The sequence below is a fragment of the Phyllostomus discolor genome, chromosome 13, assembly GCF_004126475.2.
Source record: "Phyllostomus discolor isolate MPI-MPIP mPhyDis1 chromosome 13, mPhyDis1.pri.v3, whole genome shotgun sequence".
Lineage (NCBI taxonomy): Eukaryota > Metazoa > Chordata > Mammalia > Chiroptera > Phyllostomidae > Phyllostomus > Phyllostomus discolor.
The window spans coordinates 49,978,612-49,994,267 of record NC_040915.2 but is presented as its reverse complement, the minus strand read 5'-3'; the positions used below and the strand labels follow the sequence as shown (position 1 = coordinate 49,994,267).

Sequence of the window (15,656 nt, the reverse complement as noted above, 5' to 3'; positions counted from 1 at the left end):
CGGTCTCATTGGGTTGGAGGGTGAAGTTGGGGATTTGAGAGGCTAATATTCTAGGGAAAGGATGGGCCCTCTCCAGAGTTAGACGATATCCCTCAGAGACCCTCTTTTTTTTTTTAAATGAACGGATTGTGTGGCATTCAACAAAAACCACAAGGCCTGCCAAGAGACTGGACTAAAACAAAGAGAGAAACGGTCAGTAGAAACAGACCTCACAGGTGACCAAGGCATTGGAATGAGGGCTTTAAAGGAACGTTGATTACTACCCTCAAGAAAAAACAAAGCAAGACATGGGGAAAATAGATGAAAAGAGAAGTTTACCGGAAAATCGAAACCCACGGACTTCAGCGTCCGAAAGACTGAGAACACGTAGAACCCACCGGAGCCTGTCGTTGACACAGGGGTTTCGCGGTGCTGACTCAGCTCTGAACGAGCTGTAGACCCCTCCGACCTGCGGTCTGAGCACGTTTGCCAGCGCTGGCTCTCATTCTCTCCACTTCTCAAGCGGCTTCCTCTAAGGGACGTAGGCTGTACCATGCGCGGTGAGGCCGCTCTGCCCCCCACGCGCCCAGTTCCCTGGCGCGGAGCTGTGTTCCTCTGGAAGAATAGGTGTGCTCTGCCAGTGATCCCAACACATTCCCCGGGCGGTCTGTGCCGGGAGGTCCGATTGGTTTACGGCGGTCAGGGAGATGCAAGATGAAAGCTCTCCAAGATGACATTTGAGTCGACATTGAGTGACGAGGCGCCCATCAGGGGAGGATCAGGGGAAAATGGGGTCTGGGCAGAGGAGACATAGAACGCAAAGAACCTCTGAGGCAAGAACATGTTTGGTGATTAATCGGGGTCATCTTAACTTTTCTGTAAATGTCCAAATAAGTAAATATTTTAGGCGTTGCCTGTCATAACAGTGTCTGTTGCAACGACTCAATCCGGCTGTTACAGTGCAAAAGTATACACGATAAACAAATGGGTGGTGTTCTAATAACTTTATTTATGGACACTGAAATTAGAATGTCGTATCATTTTCATGCCACAAACTATTCTTTTGGTCTCGCCCCCGCTCACCCCTTTAAAGTGTAAAAACCACTCTTTGGTCTTGGGCCGTAGTTTGCTGACAGCAGGTCAGCTAGGGAGGCTGGGGTCCGACCCTGCAGGACGGTTAGGGCTGGTAACACTCAGATGGCGGCAAATCCCCGCGCCCCTGCAAATGGAAAGCCACCCACCCGAGTACCAGTTCTGGGAGGCAACTTCCAACAGCTCATGTAAGATCATCAGGTTTGCTTTATTTTTTTCCCCCTCAGTGACAAGAAAGGACAAACGAACAAAAAGACAGGCGCGAGCGCGCACACACACACACACACACCCAGCCCGAAAGCCAGAGAGGACGTGCCCAGGTTTACGCTGACGCTTCTCCAGCACGCATTTAGGGTTTTAAAGTTGGGCACACACCTGCTTCCAGGCAGAGTGCACCTGCTGAGCCTCACTCTGGCCTCGTCTCGCGAGAGCAAGGCTGTAGTAGTGGCCCCCAACCCCCACCCCGCACCAAATCCCTCTCCCCGCCCCCTCGCCTAGCTTCTGCGCTCTGGCACGTTCCCCCCGCCACCTTCACCGCCCCCGGGAGTAGCCCCGGCCCGCAGCGCGCGCTTTGCCGCGCCCCGCCCGCCGTTCAATCGCTAGCTAGCACGCACGCTGGGTAGTAATTTCATTTTGCCACGCGAGCTCCGCATACCCTAGACCTCCCGCCTCCCCCCGTTCCCCTTGTCCCCCCCGCCCTAGCCCCCGTGAGGCGTTCCCTTCCCGGCCAGGTGCGCGAGCCCTGCGCGCTCTTCCTCCGCCTCCTCCGGCGGGTCCCCGGCGCGCCGGGGCCGGGCTGGCTGGGGCGGATGCGCGCACGGCGCCTCTCCACCACCGCTCCCTGCAGGTCCTTCGCTCGCTCTCTATCCCTCGCCTGCGCTGCCTCGCTCCCCCCGCCCTTTGATTGACAGGCAAGATGTCGGTGTGGAGCGTGGCAGGAGCGAATGCAGCAGCCGTCAACCCCCGGAGCCCGGCGGCGGCAGCAGCAGCAGCAGCAGCGCGAGGAGACAGCAGCCAACCGCAGTAGCCCCTGCAGCCGCGGGAGCAATGCAGACAGCATCTTGAGAGCGCGCTAAAGCACCCCAAACGGCGGAAGATGCCCGTGTCACTGCAACTGGGAGGGGGCAAACCAGATTTTTTTTTGACATAAAAAGCCAGCCAGCCAAAAATATATAATTTTGCCCTTCACGGAGCCGGTGTGTAAAGAGTGAGCGCTATTTTGCTTCATCTCCTCGCCTCTGCCTCCTCCGCCCTCTCTCCTCCCCCTTCTCTTTCTCCTCCTCCTCCCTAAGTGTATAGGACAGCATCACATCACCTGGTTTGCTTAGAAGCGGCATCGCTCCTTTTGAGACACTAGAGACTCAGAGAGAGGAGACGTTCTAATGGAGTCGGCTCGCTACCCTAAAATAAAATAATAAATTTTGGCTCTCGTCCCCTCCTCCCACCCCCACCCCCCTCAACCTGTGTGAGATGTTGGGTTTTTCTTCATGAGACATTGTTGAGAAGTCGCAGTGGTTGGAGAGGCGTAGGGGGTAGACTCTCTCCAGTGCCCCCTCGCCCCCCTTTTTTCTCTCTGAGGAGGAGGAGGAGGGGAAGGGGGCTTGCAGAGCAAGCGATGGATGAGGAAAACATGACGAAAAGCGAGGAGCAGCAGCCTCTGAGTTTGCAAAAAGCCTTACAGCAGTGCGAGCTGGTCCAAAACATGATAGACCTGAGTATCTCCAACCTGGAAGGGCTTAGGACCAAGTGCGCTACCTCCAACGACCTCACGCAAAAAGAAATCCGGACCCTGGAGGTAGGTGTTGCTTTCGGGGGACAAAAAAAAAAATGCAGTCCTTCCTTCCCTCCCCTTTCTCCCCACCGTCCCCTTCCCTTTGATTCTGTTTGTTGCGGGTGGGGGTGGGAGCGTGGCAGGGGGGCAGATGTGGTTTTCTGTGATTTATCTCCTTGCAAAACGCTGCACTGAATGTCCCTCCAACCGTCCTGCTGTCGTCGGCGCTCGGCTGGGTGGTGGTAGTAGTAGTAGTAATTGTTATTCTTTATTTATTATTATTTTTGCGGCTGTGATGATCATCCTCTCCCTCTCCGAGGAGTGAGTTCTCTCTCTCTTTTCCGCTTGTGGATTTGTTATATGCCAGGGGGGCTTGTGTGCTGGGTAAGACATTAAGGCGCTGCAGAGAACCCACGTGATCCTGCGCATTCTGCAGGTGGTCAAAAGGTGGTTTTTGCTCGCAGAATGGGGTTGCCTATAAATTATAGCCCTCGTCTTCTCTCCGCCTCCTTCCCAGACCCCCCTTTTGCTCCTTGGATTTTTTTTTTTGTTTGTTTCTCATGATATACATGTAAAGAGGCACGATGCATAAAAAAATTCCGTTGAGCTGCCCATTTTCAGTCAAATCGTTTTGATGCAGGGAACTGTTGCAGGCCTAAAACGTGTAAAAATGTTCTTTTAAAAAATATGCCCGGATCAGGGCACACAAGTGGCGTGGGAAAATACTCTAGTGTCGGTGGGATCCTGAGGGAAGGGGTCGGAGGAGGAGTTATCTCCGCCGTGTTGTAACATTCTCTCCAACAGAACTTGAGGGGAGTTCCGAGCAGTTTTTGTGGGGGTGGGGTGGATGCAAAGTTACTCAGAAAGAAGATGGCAGAATGTTTCCTTCCAGAGGCTGTTTGGGCAAAGGAGGGGGGTTTCAGGAGCTTCCAGCCCACACGCCTGGGGTCCACAAAACCATTGGGCGTCCACGGGGTCTGGACCCTGGGACGAGCTGGGCGCGCTTCCTGCCTCACACTTGGCCCAGCTCTGCACATGGCCTGATTAAATTCGGGAACTCCCAACAGCGGGCAGGTGATTGTGTTTCTAAGGCCTGAACTCTTCAGTCCTTAAATGAAGCTTTTAGCCCGTCCGCCCTCCCCCTCCCACCCCGCTTCTAGCCTGGATGACCACCTCTCTGAGATTCACTTCAAGCCTTTCCTTTTCCTCCATGGTTTACCTTTGGCTGGATGTCAGCAGGCAGGAAGGTCATCGTTTTGCAAGTGGAGTGTGTGCGTGTGTGTGTGTGTGTGTGTGTGTAGAATATGCTGTTTGCCGCCCTAGAATGCATGTGCACCGGTCACCTGGGAAAACGATCCCTAGAAATGCAATAAGACGCACGTTCAGGGGTATCTGAGGCGTGGAGATCGTGTTGGGAGGCACAGGTATTTCTCTCTTGGTGCTTTGGGAGAGCAGTCGTCGGGGCCGGGCTTCTGCTGCTGGAAGAGGAGTGTGGGATGCCCGGACCCAGACTTCTGTCTGAGCAGTGCCGAGATAGGATGCTTGTTCCGAAGCGCACGCAAGTAAATAAACAAGTAACCGGAAGGGCCACCTGCGTGCGTGCTCTCTCCTTTCTCTGAGCCGGGAGTCCCACACGGTGGTGTGTGTATTGTTATGTGAGCCTCTCCAGTTTTCTCCCCTCTGTTGCTGCACATGCTCCATCCTCTGGTGACTCTCTGGGCGAGGGCCATGGTCGCAGTGGGCCCTGGATTCTGGTGCTGCTTCTCTGCCTGGCGGTTTTGATGTGAGGAACGGAGGCCTTGGTGTGGCGGGAAGTTGCTATTACTGGGACCACATCTGTTTGTTAGTTTCCTAGTCCCAGCATGCCTCAGCATGCTAGCCGCTCTGTCCCTGTCACCTATGGGAGGGCCTGGAGGTGCCGGTCTTCAGGGCCAGAGTGTGGGGCCGCTGAGGAGGGGCTGGTGATGCTGGGGTCACCCAAGTCCTGCCGAACCTCAATGGGCTTTGAACCCACAGGTTCTTATATCCCAGTCGTCCTCAGAGTGTGTATATCGAAACCACCCAGGGAGCTTGTGAAAAATTCACATTCCCAGCCTCTAACCCCACGGAGTCTAATTCACTTGGGATTGGAGGGGGCCCAGGCCTCTGCATTTAATAGACAAGCCAGGAGTTCTGATGCATGTTTTCACGTCGACTCTTTGAGAAATACTATAATCTGTTAGAGAGATGTCAGACCCAGCTCAGCCGTTTGATAGTGACAACTTCCTGCTCCAAACACTGAATAAAAATTGAAAGACTACCTCCAAAACCTTGATAATATGCAAAATTTATGAACTAACATATACCGCTGTAGAAACAAAACATACAACATGGGCTCAGCCTTTGGAAGCATGCCTCATGGTTAGGGACCCAAGGCCATATATATATATAATATATATATATATATATATATTAATATATATAATAATGATGAAGTCTAAATAGCAACTAACATGGAGGAAAAGCACATGGGCCCATTGGGAATGTGTTCTCTAGGGCATGGATGGGGAAACCCAGCCACAGCGGTTAATCAAATAATGGATTCCTTTCTCGTGTAACAAGAAGTCTGGAGATATGTCAGTGCTTGAGGTGGCTCTGTAAGTTGGTAACATTCGAACTGATGTCTTCACAAATATTCAGGGTTTGCGGGGTGGCCTCTGAGGCTTCGGCCATCACACCAGGGTTGGAGGCAGGAAGGAGTGGACCCTGGGTGAGTGTCCAGGCCTAACTGGCCCCTGTCTTTCGTCCCTAGCTTGCCCAGGGCACCTCCAGCATCCTGCCCCACAGGGGATGTTTAATGACGTCTTCTTGGCCAGAACTGGGTCACGTGGCTAGGCCCAGCTTCGAGGCTGGAAAGGGAGACATGGGAACGCTGTTGTGATTGACTTGGTGGGTCACGATCCCTTGCCTTGGTTGACCTGTGGCCACTGAACACAAAATTAGGGTTCTGCTGGTGTGGGAGAAAGCATGACGGGACGTTGGGTGGGTCGCCAGCATGTCGCCCAGAATGCATCCCAGGGGAATGATCGTGAGCTTTGGCGTGAGATTGATTGTCATTTTGAATTCTAGCTCTTCTCTCTACTTGGGCCAGTGATTTCAACGTTCTGAACCATGGTTTAATATGTGGCAAAATGGCAGCGATAAGAGTAACAGGACCTCCCTCAGAGGTGGTCGCCAGGATGAGAAGAGATGCCAGTTTCAGGGGTCTGGCGCTGCCCCTGGCACAGCGCCCGTAGGTGCCGAATGAATGGGATTATGATCAGCGCTACGTGGCGTGGCGGAGGGGACAGGGCCGGGAACGTCCCAGACCTGGGGCAGAGAACAGAGGGCTTGCGCAACATTTCCAAGGTACGTTCTGTGGATTCCTCGTCCTGTGGAATGTGGACGTTTTTCATTCTTTCCACTTCTGCCGACATCCAGGCGCCGTCCTGGATGCGGGTAGTCAACAAGCCCCGGCAGCCAGAGTGGCTCCTGTGGTTCCCGGGTCTGGGGCAGGCGGAGTTAAGGCAGAGGCGAACCAACGTCTTTGCTGCAGACTTCTCAGAGCCTCGGGTCCGCTGGATACATCTACCGTGACTCCCAGAGAGCGTGGGAGTCTCCGCCGTTGCCTTTTTTTTCCAAGGATACCTCTCGGGACTGATGTTCCAGAGAAGTCACCTGGGGAAACATTTGGCGAGGCAGGGAAGCTGTCCAGGCTGGGCGCCCGGGGGCCCTGAGTGGAGTGAGGAAGGGGGAGGGTCGAGGTGGCAGGAGGTGGCTCGCTGGGCCAGAACAACAAACCAGATGAAGGCGCTTGCATGCCCTCACGGGGCGGCTCAGAGACCCGGTGGCCCAGGACGGACGGTACCCGATAGAGCAACATCGGAGACGGATGTACGACCCTCACCCCCGGGGTCTGACTTAGCGCAGGGGAATCAGATCCGTCAAGTTTCGTCCCCTGGAGCGGGGAGATAGAAATCTCCAACAGTTTGGGAGTAAACATGATAAAAAAAAAAAAAGACGTTGAAAGGTTAGTCCGGCAGCCCAATCAGTGCTGACGATAGCAAATAGTTTGGGCTTTGTGGGCCATGTGGTTCCTGTCACAACCCCCCAGCGCTGCCCTCGGAGCACGCGGCAGCCACGGGCAACACAAAAACGAGCATGTTCCAATAAAACTTTATTTGTGGACCCTGAAAGTCAAATTGGATATCATTTTCGCATGTTACGAAATAGCACGTTCCTGTTGATTATTTTGACATTTAAAAATTCTTATGTTCAGAGCGTTACAAAAACAGACCGGTGGGTCATATTTGGCCCGTGGGCTGTATCTGGCAGCTCCCTGGTCAGGAGCGGGAAGGGGGCAGAAAAGAGATCATCTGACAGGTGAGCAAGTGAGGCCAGGACTGGAGGGTGCTGGCCGAGTGCCGGTGGTTCTGACCTGGTTCAGTGTTGGTTAGATTAGAAGAGGGGGAAAATGTCAGGGGTTGGCTTGGGGGGGTGGTGCTGGATAAGTACAGAATCTCCTTACACAGCAAGGACACGGTAGCCACACACATGTTGTTTGGTCTTCACGTGTTCCGTCTCCGTGATTGATTCTGGTGTACCAAACCATCCCCAGACTTAATTACGTTTAGGAAACTTTGGACTTCAGGCAACGTGTTATTTCCCATGGTGCTCTGCGTTGGGATTGGCCTGGTAGCTCTTTGGCTGGTCTTGCCTGGGCTCCCTCATTCGGCTGGTAGATGGGCTGCTGGCTGAGGGAGCTGAGCCTCTCTCTCCATGTGGCTTCCCCAGGGGTGGCCTGGGTTTCTTACTTGTCCCCAGTGTCCCAAGAGGGCAAGAGCACAATAGCAAGGTGTCTTTGTCCGGTCTCGCTTGGGTTACACATGTGGTTTGGTCATCTGGTGGCTCGACTGGGGCTGGGAGGTCCGAGAGGGCCTTGTTCACGTGGCCGGTGGCGGGCTGGGGTGCTTCGGTTTCCATCCACATGGATTCTCCAGCAGGACAGCCCAGGTTTCTCCCAGGGTGGCGAGGGCAGTGTTCCAAGGGGCCAAACCCCAGCGCACAGCCCTCATAGTCTCCGCTTCTGCAACCTTTGCTGATGTCCCGTTGTCCAACGTGAGCTTCATGGATACGCCCAGAGTCAATGTGGAAGTAGCTATCCAAGTGTATGGATTCCAGCAGGCGTGTTCACTGGGGGCCGATGAACAGTGGAATATAGCAATGTACCACAGCGATGACAAAAAAAACAAAAACAAAAATGACCAAAACAAAACCATAAGAGCATGGGAAAGAGAGGCAGAGGCAGGGGGTCATCAGCCAGGCTCTCTGGAAGGTGTTTTGGGGACGTGAAGAAGTAAAGCACGACACATCTGGGGAACCCGCCAGGTGGAGGGAACAGCGGGTGCAAGTTCCCTGGGTGGGAGTGTGCTCCCCCTGTTATGAGGACAGTGAGGGGACCCTGTGGTTGGAGTTCGGGGAGTGTGTGGGGAAGGGCTGAGGGGCCCAGTGGGGGACCAGCAGGGGCCTCGTCTTAGAGCGCATGCCCAAGGTCCTTGGATTTTGTTTTGTGGACGAGGGGGTGATGGATTCATGTTTTTAAAAGGTCCTTCAGATTGCTGCAGGAAAAGAGACCACTGGGGGTAAGAACGGGAGCTGGGAGACAAGTTGGGGGTCAGGGGGGAAATCACCAGGCAAAACGGACTGTGCTCAGAGCTGTTCTGGTGGTCGGGGGTGGGGCAAGGGACTGGATGCAGGAGGTCAAGGGCCTGGGAGGTGCTCCTGAAGTGGGTCTTGGGGAGGGGGTGAAGGAAAGGAGGGGAGGGTTATTCCCTGGTGTTGGATCTGAGAACTGAGTGAACGGTGGTGTCGTAATTTGGCATCTGGCGCCTGGGGTGGGAAGGGTTGAGCTGGACTGTCAGGTCCTGTCTGGATATGCAGCGTTTGTCACGTAGGTTGCTGGGATCTGGGCCTGGGCGTCTGAGGGAGGCCGGAGGTAGGAAGTTCTCTCAGTGCCTCAGGGACACCTTTCTGCATGACGAAGACTTATTTTTAATACCTGCATGGCATTACGTGGACGTGCCATAATGCATTAACCAAAGTTCTCCAGTCCGCTGTTCGTGTGGAATTTTCCATTGTTGTAAACAGCACTGCAGTAGACATGCCTGTGGCTCCTAGCAACCCTTGCTTTTGATTCAGGCAGTGGAATGGCTGGATCCAGGGATACGCAAACTTTCGGGGCTTCTGACAGGTTTTGGCCAAATTGCCTTTCACCAGCTACATGGGCAAGGGCCCTTTCCCTCACATCCTTAGCGTGGGCTTCTGGTTCATTTTGTGTTTTGGTTGCTGTGTTTTGACGACCCGGAGCCCAGGGCTCAGGAGGCAATTGCCTCAGGTTCGAATCTCATCTTTCCTGTTGCTCGCTGGGAAGGACCTGGGGCCTGCGGCGATGGGAGGAGCCCTTGGTTCTGGCATGCAGGGCCCAGCCTGTGGAGACCCGGCCTCCTCTTCTGCCCTCGCTCTCCTGCAGTATGGGGGGCAGGCGGTCTCTCAGTTCCGAGTCTCTGGCAATAGTTATTTCTGAAGAGTTTACCACCCCTGCAGGTTTTTAGAGCAGATTCTATTTCGGAACTTGTTACCCTTCTTCCTCCAATGGGTAGAGCACTGGGGGAGTCTTCTTCCCCCAGGGCATCGGTCATTTTCTGGGCTCCCAACCATCCGGCCCCCAACTGCTGGGACCTGGCCCTCCTCCGGGCCCCCGTCACGAGGCTCCACATCTGGGGGCTGGGGATGTGTTCTGCTGACGAGATGAGGGGGCACGTGGCTTTGGGAAGGAGCATGGAGAAGCCGAGGGACCGGAAGGGGAGAGGGGCAGAAATGGGAGGAGAAAGCCAAAGTGTAGAATGATTTTCTTCAGCAGGTTTTCTGTGACCTTTGAAACGTGCCCCACGTGGGGTGGGTAGTGACCGCAAGTGTGGTTGTTCCTGTTTTACAAGTGAGTTTAGCTGAGGTCCGGAGGCAGTGATTTAACCCAAACTGCGAATTAGGGCGGCCACAGATACAGGAAGAGGTCTCCTGCTCTGCGGTGGGCTTCCCCAAGGTGCCGCCGCCTGGGAGGGGAGAAGGGGACGTGAGGGCAGGCGGGGGGCGAGGGGAAGTGCAGGTGATAACTAACGGTAACGTGATCAGAGGTGGCAGCTGCAAGATTAATGAGAGTCATAATGACCGCATGCTCTGTCGCTCAAACGCTTTCATTGGCGACTGTTACTGATGACAACTATCTAGAAGAAATACAGGCTGGGCGGCTGGAGACAGAGTAGGGCATCCGCAGAGACGAGAAAGGGGGAGGAAAGAGAGGCGAATGTTGTAGACCTGAGAGGTTCTGCGTGGTAGCCACTGACCACGTTGGCCGCTGACCCATTGAAATTCGAATTCCAGTTGAAATACGCTAATAGCGGAAAATGCACACCAGCTCCTGAGCTCTGAGTACGAAGGGAAGAATGTAAAAGACTCATTAATAATGTATCTATATTGACAACACTTGGAATGCTACCATGTTAGACAGATTGGCTTGAATTATGTTGAAATTCATTGCACTCATACCTTATTACCCCGTATTTTCCTGAGGTTACTAGAAAATTCTAAATCACGTGGGTGGCTCTCACTGTACATTTCTACAGGACAGCTCTGCGTTTGGGCATGGAGGCGATGTCTCTGCTTTGCCGTCATGGAAATCTTGTTCTTGATAAAGGCTGAAAATACGGGCCCTCCGTGGAGTCACCAGAAAGTGACTGACTCAAGCAGTGGGGTGCGTTCAGAGAAGGATGCCTTTGCTTTCCCTGGACCAATAGAAACGTGAGATGGAGGCTCAGAAAAAAAGGGCTAACTGAGTCCCTGGAAATTTTGGGTGGGTGCTTGAAGCGGCACAGCCGAGTCCGAAGGGGGCTCAGGCTCCAGGCTGGGTTCAGGATTTACTAGCTAAGCAACCTTGGGCGAATGCACTCTCCTTTCTGAGCCTCAGTTTCCTCGCTGATAAAGCCAGGATAGTCTTACGTGGGAGCCTTATGCTGATTCAGTGGAATCACGCACTGAAGAGCTGAGCGGAATGGCAGGAACGCGGCAACTGCTGCTTCATTATCGTTACCTTTGATACTGTCAGCGACCGTCCTCCCTGCGGCCTGGTACCGGGGTTAGGGTGTTGTGGCCCTCCGTGGTGGTCGGCGTGTTTCATCCATTCCGGGAGGCACCGTCCTTGAGCGTGCCATTCATTCATTCATTCATTCATTCCCTGAACGTTAGCTGAGCCCGCCGTGCTGGGGAGGCAGGGGCAGGCACAGCCAGGCGTGAGAAGAGGAAACCCATAGAAGCCTTCTGTGGATGGCGGCATGCCTGCTGGTGAACAAGATTCCGGTACCAGATCCGAATCTTCGAACCCACCCCCAGATGACTCACTGCTCATCGGGCCCTGGAGGGCTTTGGTCTTTAAACCGCGTGCTGCTCCTCGCCCCCCTGAGTGGGGTGACAAAGCGCAGTCGCGTGCCACCGAACCGCAGGGACGCCGTCTAAGAAACGTGGCGTCAGGCGACCTCACCCTCGTGTGAGTGTCACAGGGTAGGTGCACTCACACGCCTAAGTGGCGTAGCCGGTGATTTTCCTCCTTTCTCACCTTGCGGCGCTCATCAACGAATTACCGACATTCTGCGGCACACCAAAAAAGATATTTTTTGCTGATCTGACAAAACTAGGCATAACTTTTTTTTACTGTTGTTTGATTACAGTGGTCCCCATTTCCCCCCATCACTCTCCCCTGCCCTACCCACCCCTACCTCCCACATTCAGTCCTTTTCCCCTCCCCCGTTGTCCTTGTCCGTGGGTCCTTCTTACACGTTCCTTGTCTTGACCCTTCCCCTTCTCTCCCCCGTTATCCCCCTCCCCCTCCCCTGAAGCCAGTGCCCTTCATATTCACTCACAGCAGATGGCTACCGTGTGCTGGCTGTGGCCATGCTTTATTTGATGGTCTGAGGGAAAACAGGTTGGCATCCTGACCAGAGGGTCAGACGCTGCAGCCCCACCAGTGTTTGCTTCATTCATCTGGAGTTGTTTTGCTTTGTGTAGACCCACGTGGGATGGTTGTTTTCTCAGCGAGCTGACCCTGTACTGTTCTATCAAGTTGCTGTTTATCCCTGGTCATTTCCTTTGCTTCGAACACCACTTTCTCTGGCAGTAAATACGGACACCCAGTTTCTCTCTCTTTTTTTTTTAGGCTTTTAAAAATTGAGCTAAAATTCACCGTTTTAACTCTCTGAAAGTATACAACTCAGTGGTTTTTAGTATGTGCTCGCTGTTGTCCAGTCATGGACCTTTCTGATTCTAGAAAACCACCATACCACACACACACACACACACACACACACACACCCTCTTGTACCTGTCGGCGGTCAGTCCCATCTCCCCGCCCTCCGTCCCCTGGCAACCACTCATCTGTTTTCTGTTGCTGCGGTTTTACCGGTTCTGGGTGTTTTCGTGTAAATGAAACCACACAACACGTGGCCTTTGGTGTCTGGCCCTCTTTGCTGGGTGTCATGTCTCCAGGGTCCACCTGCCGTGTAGCACATGTCAGGACCCCATTCCCGTGTATGGCTGGACAGAACACCGTTATGGACAGACCCATTTTGGTCATCCGTCCATCCGTGGACATTTGGGTCATTCCCACCTGTGGTTATTGTGACGGGTGCTGCTGCGAACGTTGGTTTGCTGGGAGAACGAGGACTCTCTCGGAGGCAACTTTTTCCCCTGCCACAAACGAAAGAAGCATCCACAAGTTCAGGCTGGGCCGTGGGTAGGAACGTGGCGATCAGAACTTCCCTCCGTGCCCTTGTGGCTGTGTGTGACGGTCTCTGAGACAGTTCCCTGGAGCTTGCTCGGTTGGCGATTCTGGTTCTGTGTGCCAGCTGCTGAATCGTGCACACTGGTTTCCGACACGGACGTCATGACATAAAACAGCCATTCTAAAGACGGCTCTAGACCTGAATGCACGGCACAGTCACTGTGGGGAGAAAAATAGAGTGTGTGTTTAAGCAAAAAGTGAACACACTTAGAATCCCACCACCCACAGATCAGCATTCACACCTTGTTCCAGAGTCTCCCGGGCTTCTGCTCCTGCCAGCAGGGCTTTCTGTGTGACTTTTAAGAATAACTATGTTTTATATATTTTGTAGTCTCCACTTTCCCTCTTGAAAGTTGACTTTAAGGCATGCATGCCTTTCCCTGCCAAAACTGTTTTTAAATAGCATTTCAAGCGACTGCTAATGTTCCAGCTTAAAGATACAGCGTAACTGAGTTGACCCAGCTCCTCTGGTGGTTAGATGATTTCAGATTTTTCGTGTTGCTCTCATAAGTACAACCTAATGGCTGCTTTTGCAATGAAACCATTGTAAAGCATTCTTATTTGTCTCCTTAAGAAATATACTTTAGCCCTGGCCAGTTGGGGCTCAGTTGGTTGGAGCATCATCCCGTGGACCAAAGGATTGTGGGTTTGATTCCTGGTCAGGGCACATACCCAGGTCGTGGGTTCGGTCCTGGGTCAGGGCAGCACTTGATGTTTCTCACGTTGATGTTTCTCTCTCCCTCCTCCCTCCCTTTCTTCTTCCCTTCCTTCCTCTCTCCCTCTCACTCTAAAAAATGCCCCTAAAACAACAACAAAAAAACACAATGAAAAGTCCTTGAGTGAGGATTTAAAAAAAAAGAACTAGTCTTTAGAAGTAGAATTATTGCGTGCTTCTGAGGCCTGTTCTCATCCATGGGTTGATGGTCCTTTCGAAAGAGCATATCCATTTATAATTCCCTTGGAGTTTGCAGGAGTGGAGTTTGTGGCTTTGCGTCTTCAGGAATGGTAACCGTGAGAGGTAAATGTTTCCAATAAATCTGTGACTTAAAAAAAAACATGTAAAGTTACTTTACTGCATCTGTGAAGCAACTTGCGATGAGCTCAGAAACTCGAGGCAGACATGGGTTTTACAAAATGCACATTTCAGTTGAAATAAATAGGGTTGGAACCACGTCTGTGATGTGGAAACCTACTACTACTTGAAGATGGGATTTTTCAGGAGTGATATCAGAGAGGGGTATGAGTTTTCCAGGCGAGGCCGCCTGGTTTCCAGGGATCTCATGGTCCATTGTTTCCTGGCCAGGCAGGACACCCACAGAAGGAACGAGGCCAGAAGTAGGATACTCGGGGGGTGCCACCTGGGCCACGGCGGACTCGAGGGCACACGCCACATTCTATAGACGTCAGCATTGCCAGCAAGTAGGATTTGGGCCTCGTATGGCCAGGCCTTTCCAGTTTGCCATGGAGCACAGAAGTCAACACCAGAAATGCAAAGCAGGCAACGCCTCATTGTGGTCTGATCGTGAGCATCTCCGTGTTCCCCTTACTTCCACACGTGTGTGTTTGTGTGTCAGCAGTTGTCGAGCGAGGAAAGGAACAGCACAGGGCATCAGCACTGAGAAGAATGTGTGAGCACCGAGGGTGTGTGCTGGCCGTTTCAGAGTTTTTGCTAATCCAGTCCATCCAGGGGTTGAAAGACTTAAGGCTGCGTTGGTTAGCCTGGAGAAGATGGGGCAACCAGTGACGTGTCTGTTTTATAACTTTTGCCTGCTGGGTGGCTGTTCTCAGTCTCCAGTGGGGGGAAAGGAAGCGATGTGGCTGGGGCCGGGCAGTGGCACGCACACACATTCAAACCCATGCGGACGTAGAGAGAAAAGCATAAGGCGCCCATGCGGACCCATCACACCAATGCAACAGCTATTTTACATTATGGCCCGTGACCTCCCTCCCTGCCCCGTGTGCTCCAGATTGTTGTGAAGCATTTTCTAGAACCGTTGTGGCGTTCCATCCGCATATACCTTGATACGCGTTTCTAACACAGGCCAAGTACTCTGTTTTAAGCATAACCAGATTACTATTGTCCCGCCAATAAATTCCTTGGTCAGATATTTACCTAAGTGACAAATCAAACTGCCGTGCCCTGGCTCCGGGGGCCTTACTCAGAACAGTCTTGAAAACTGTCTTCAGGGTCACTTTGCGAGAAAACAAGTCTCTCGATTTTGTCTCGACCCCAGGTGGTAGCCTTCATGGTGGCCACTTGATGGTGGCCAGTGACGCCTGTCCACTTACAACATACAGTCCCGTCCACGTCCAACGAATAAGACGTGTTGCCGGGGCGGGTGACCCAGACAGTGTCCGGAGCACGGCGCCTGGGAGGAAACTCACAGAGAAGAGTGGGCGGAGCTTCGGGGTCGGGTGTCGTCAGCCATTTCCGGCGTCCACTTGAAACCGGGCTGGTGGATTCGCGTGGGCGCCCCTTCTCCGCCCATTCGTCCCACGTAGTGTCAGGTGAGTGAGGCTGGAGCAGAGTGTTGCCTGCGTGGTGCTTGTGACTGGCAAATAGGTACACGGCCTGGCACAAATAACGCCCCTGTTTTTATTCCAAAATCTTTTATTACAAAGTCAAAAGCATGTAATTCCGTAACATAATAGCACACTCAAGCACACCGTATGACATTCCAGGTGACTGTTCACACTGAAACTATGAATTATCACACCCGTATACCCTCCCGCCCACACTGAAGCAGGTGCTCCTTCCTTCAGCCGGACCCTGGCTATTGCCTCTCGGGCCGCGTGCTGGGTTCCTGGCCCACAGAATGTATCGTTCCAGGATCTGGTGACGCGATTGTAAAACAACCACCCGAAGGACAATGGTGTTAACTAGAGGTGCAGAAAGGCTTTCCCAGGCAG

General features: G+C 53.0%; 1 protein-coding gene across 3 annotated transcripts in view; it reads left to right on the top strand.

Annotated features, from left to right (window-relative positions):
- The first annotated feature begins 703 nt into the window (after positions 1 to 703).
- The window catches only part of KSR2 (kinase suppressor of ras 2), a 266,519-nt gene continuing 251,566 nt past the window's right edge, over positions 704 to 15,656 (top strand). For all 3 annotated transcript variants that reach the window (XM_036013739.1, XM_036013737.1, XM_036013738.1), the window contains exon 1: positions 704 to 2,866. In XM_036013739.1, coding sequence (XP_035869632.1) covers positions 2,687 to 2,866 — 180 coding nt within the window. In that variant the 5' untranslated portion in view covers positions 704 to 2,686. The remainder of the gene's footprint in view (positions 2,867 to 15,656) is intronic.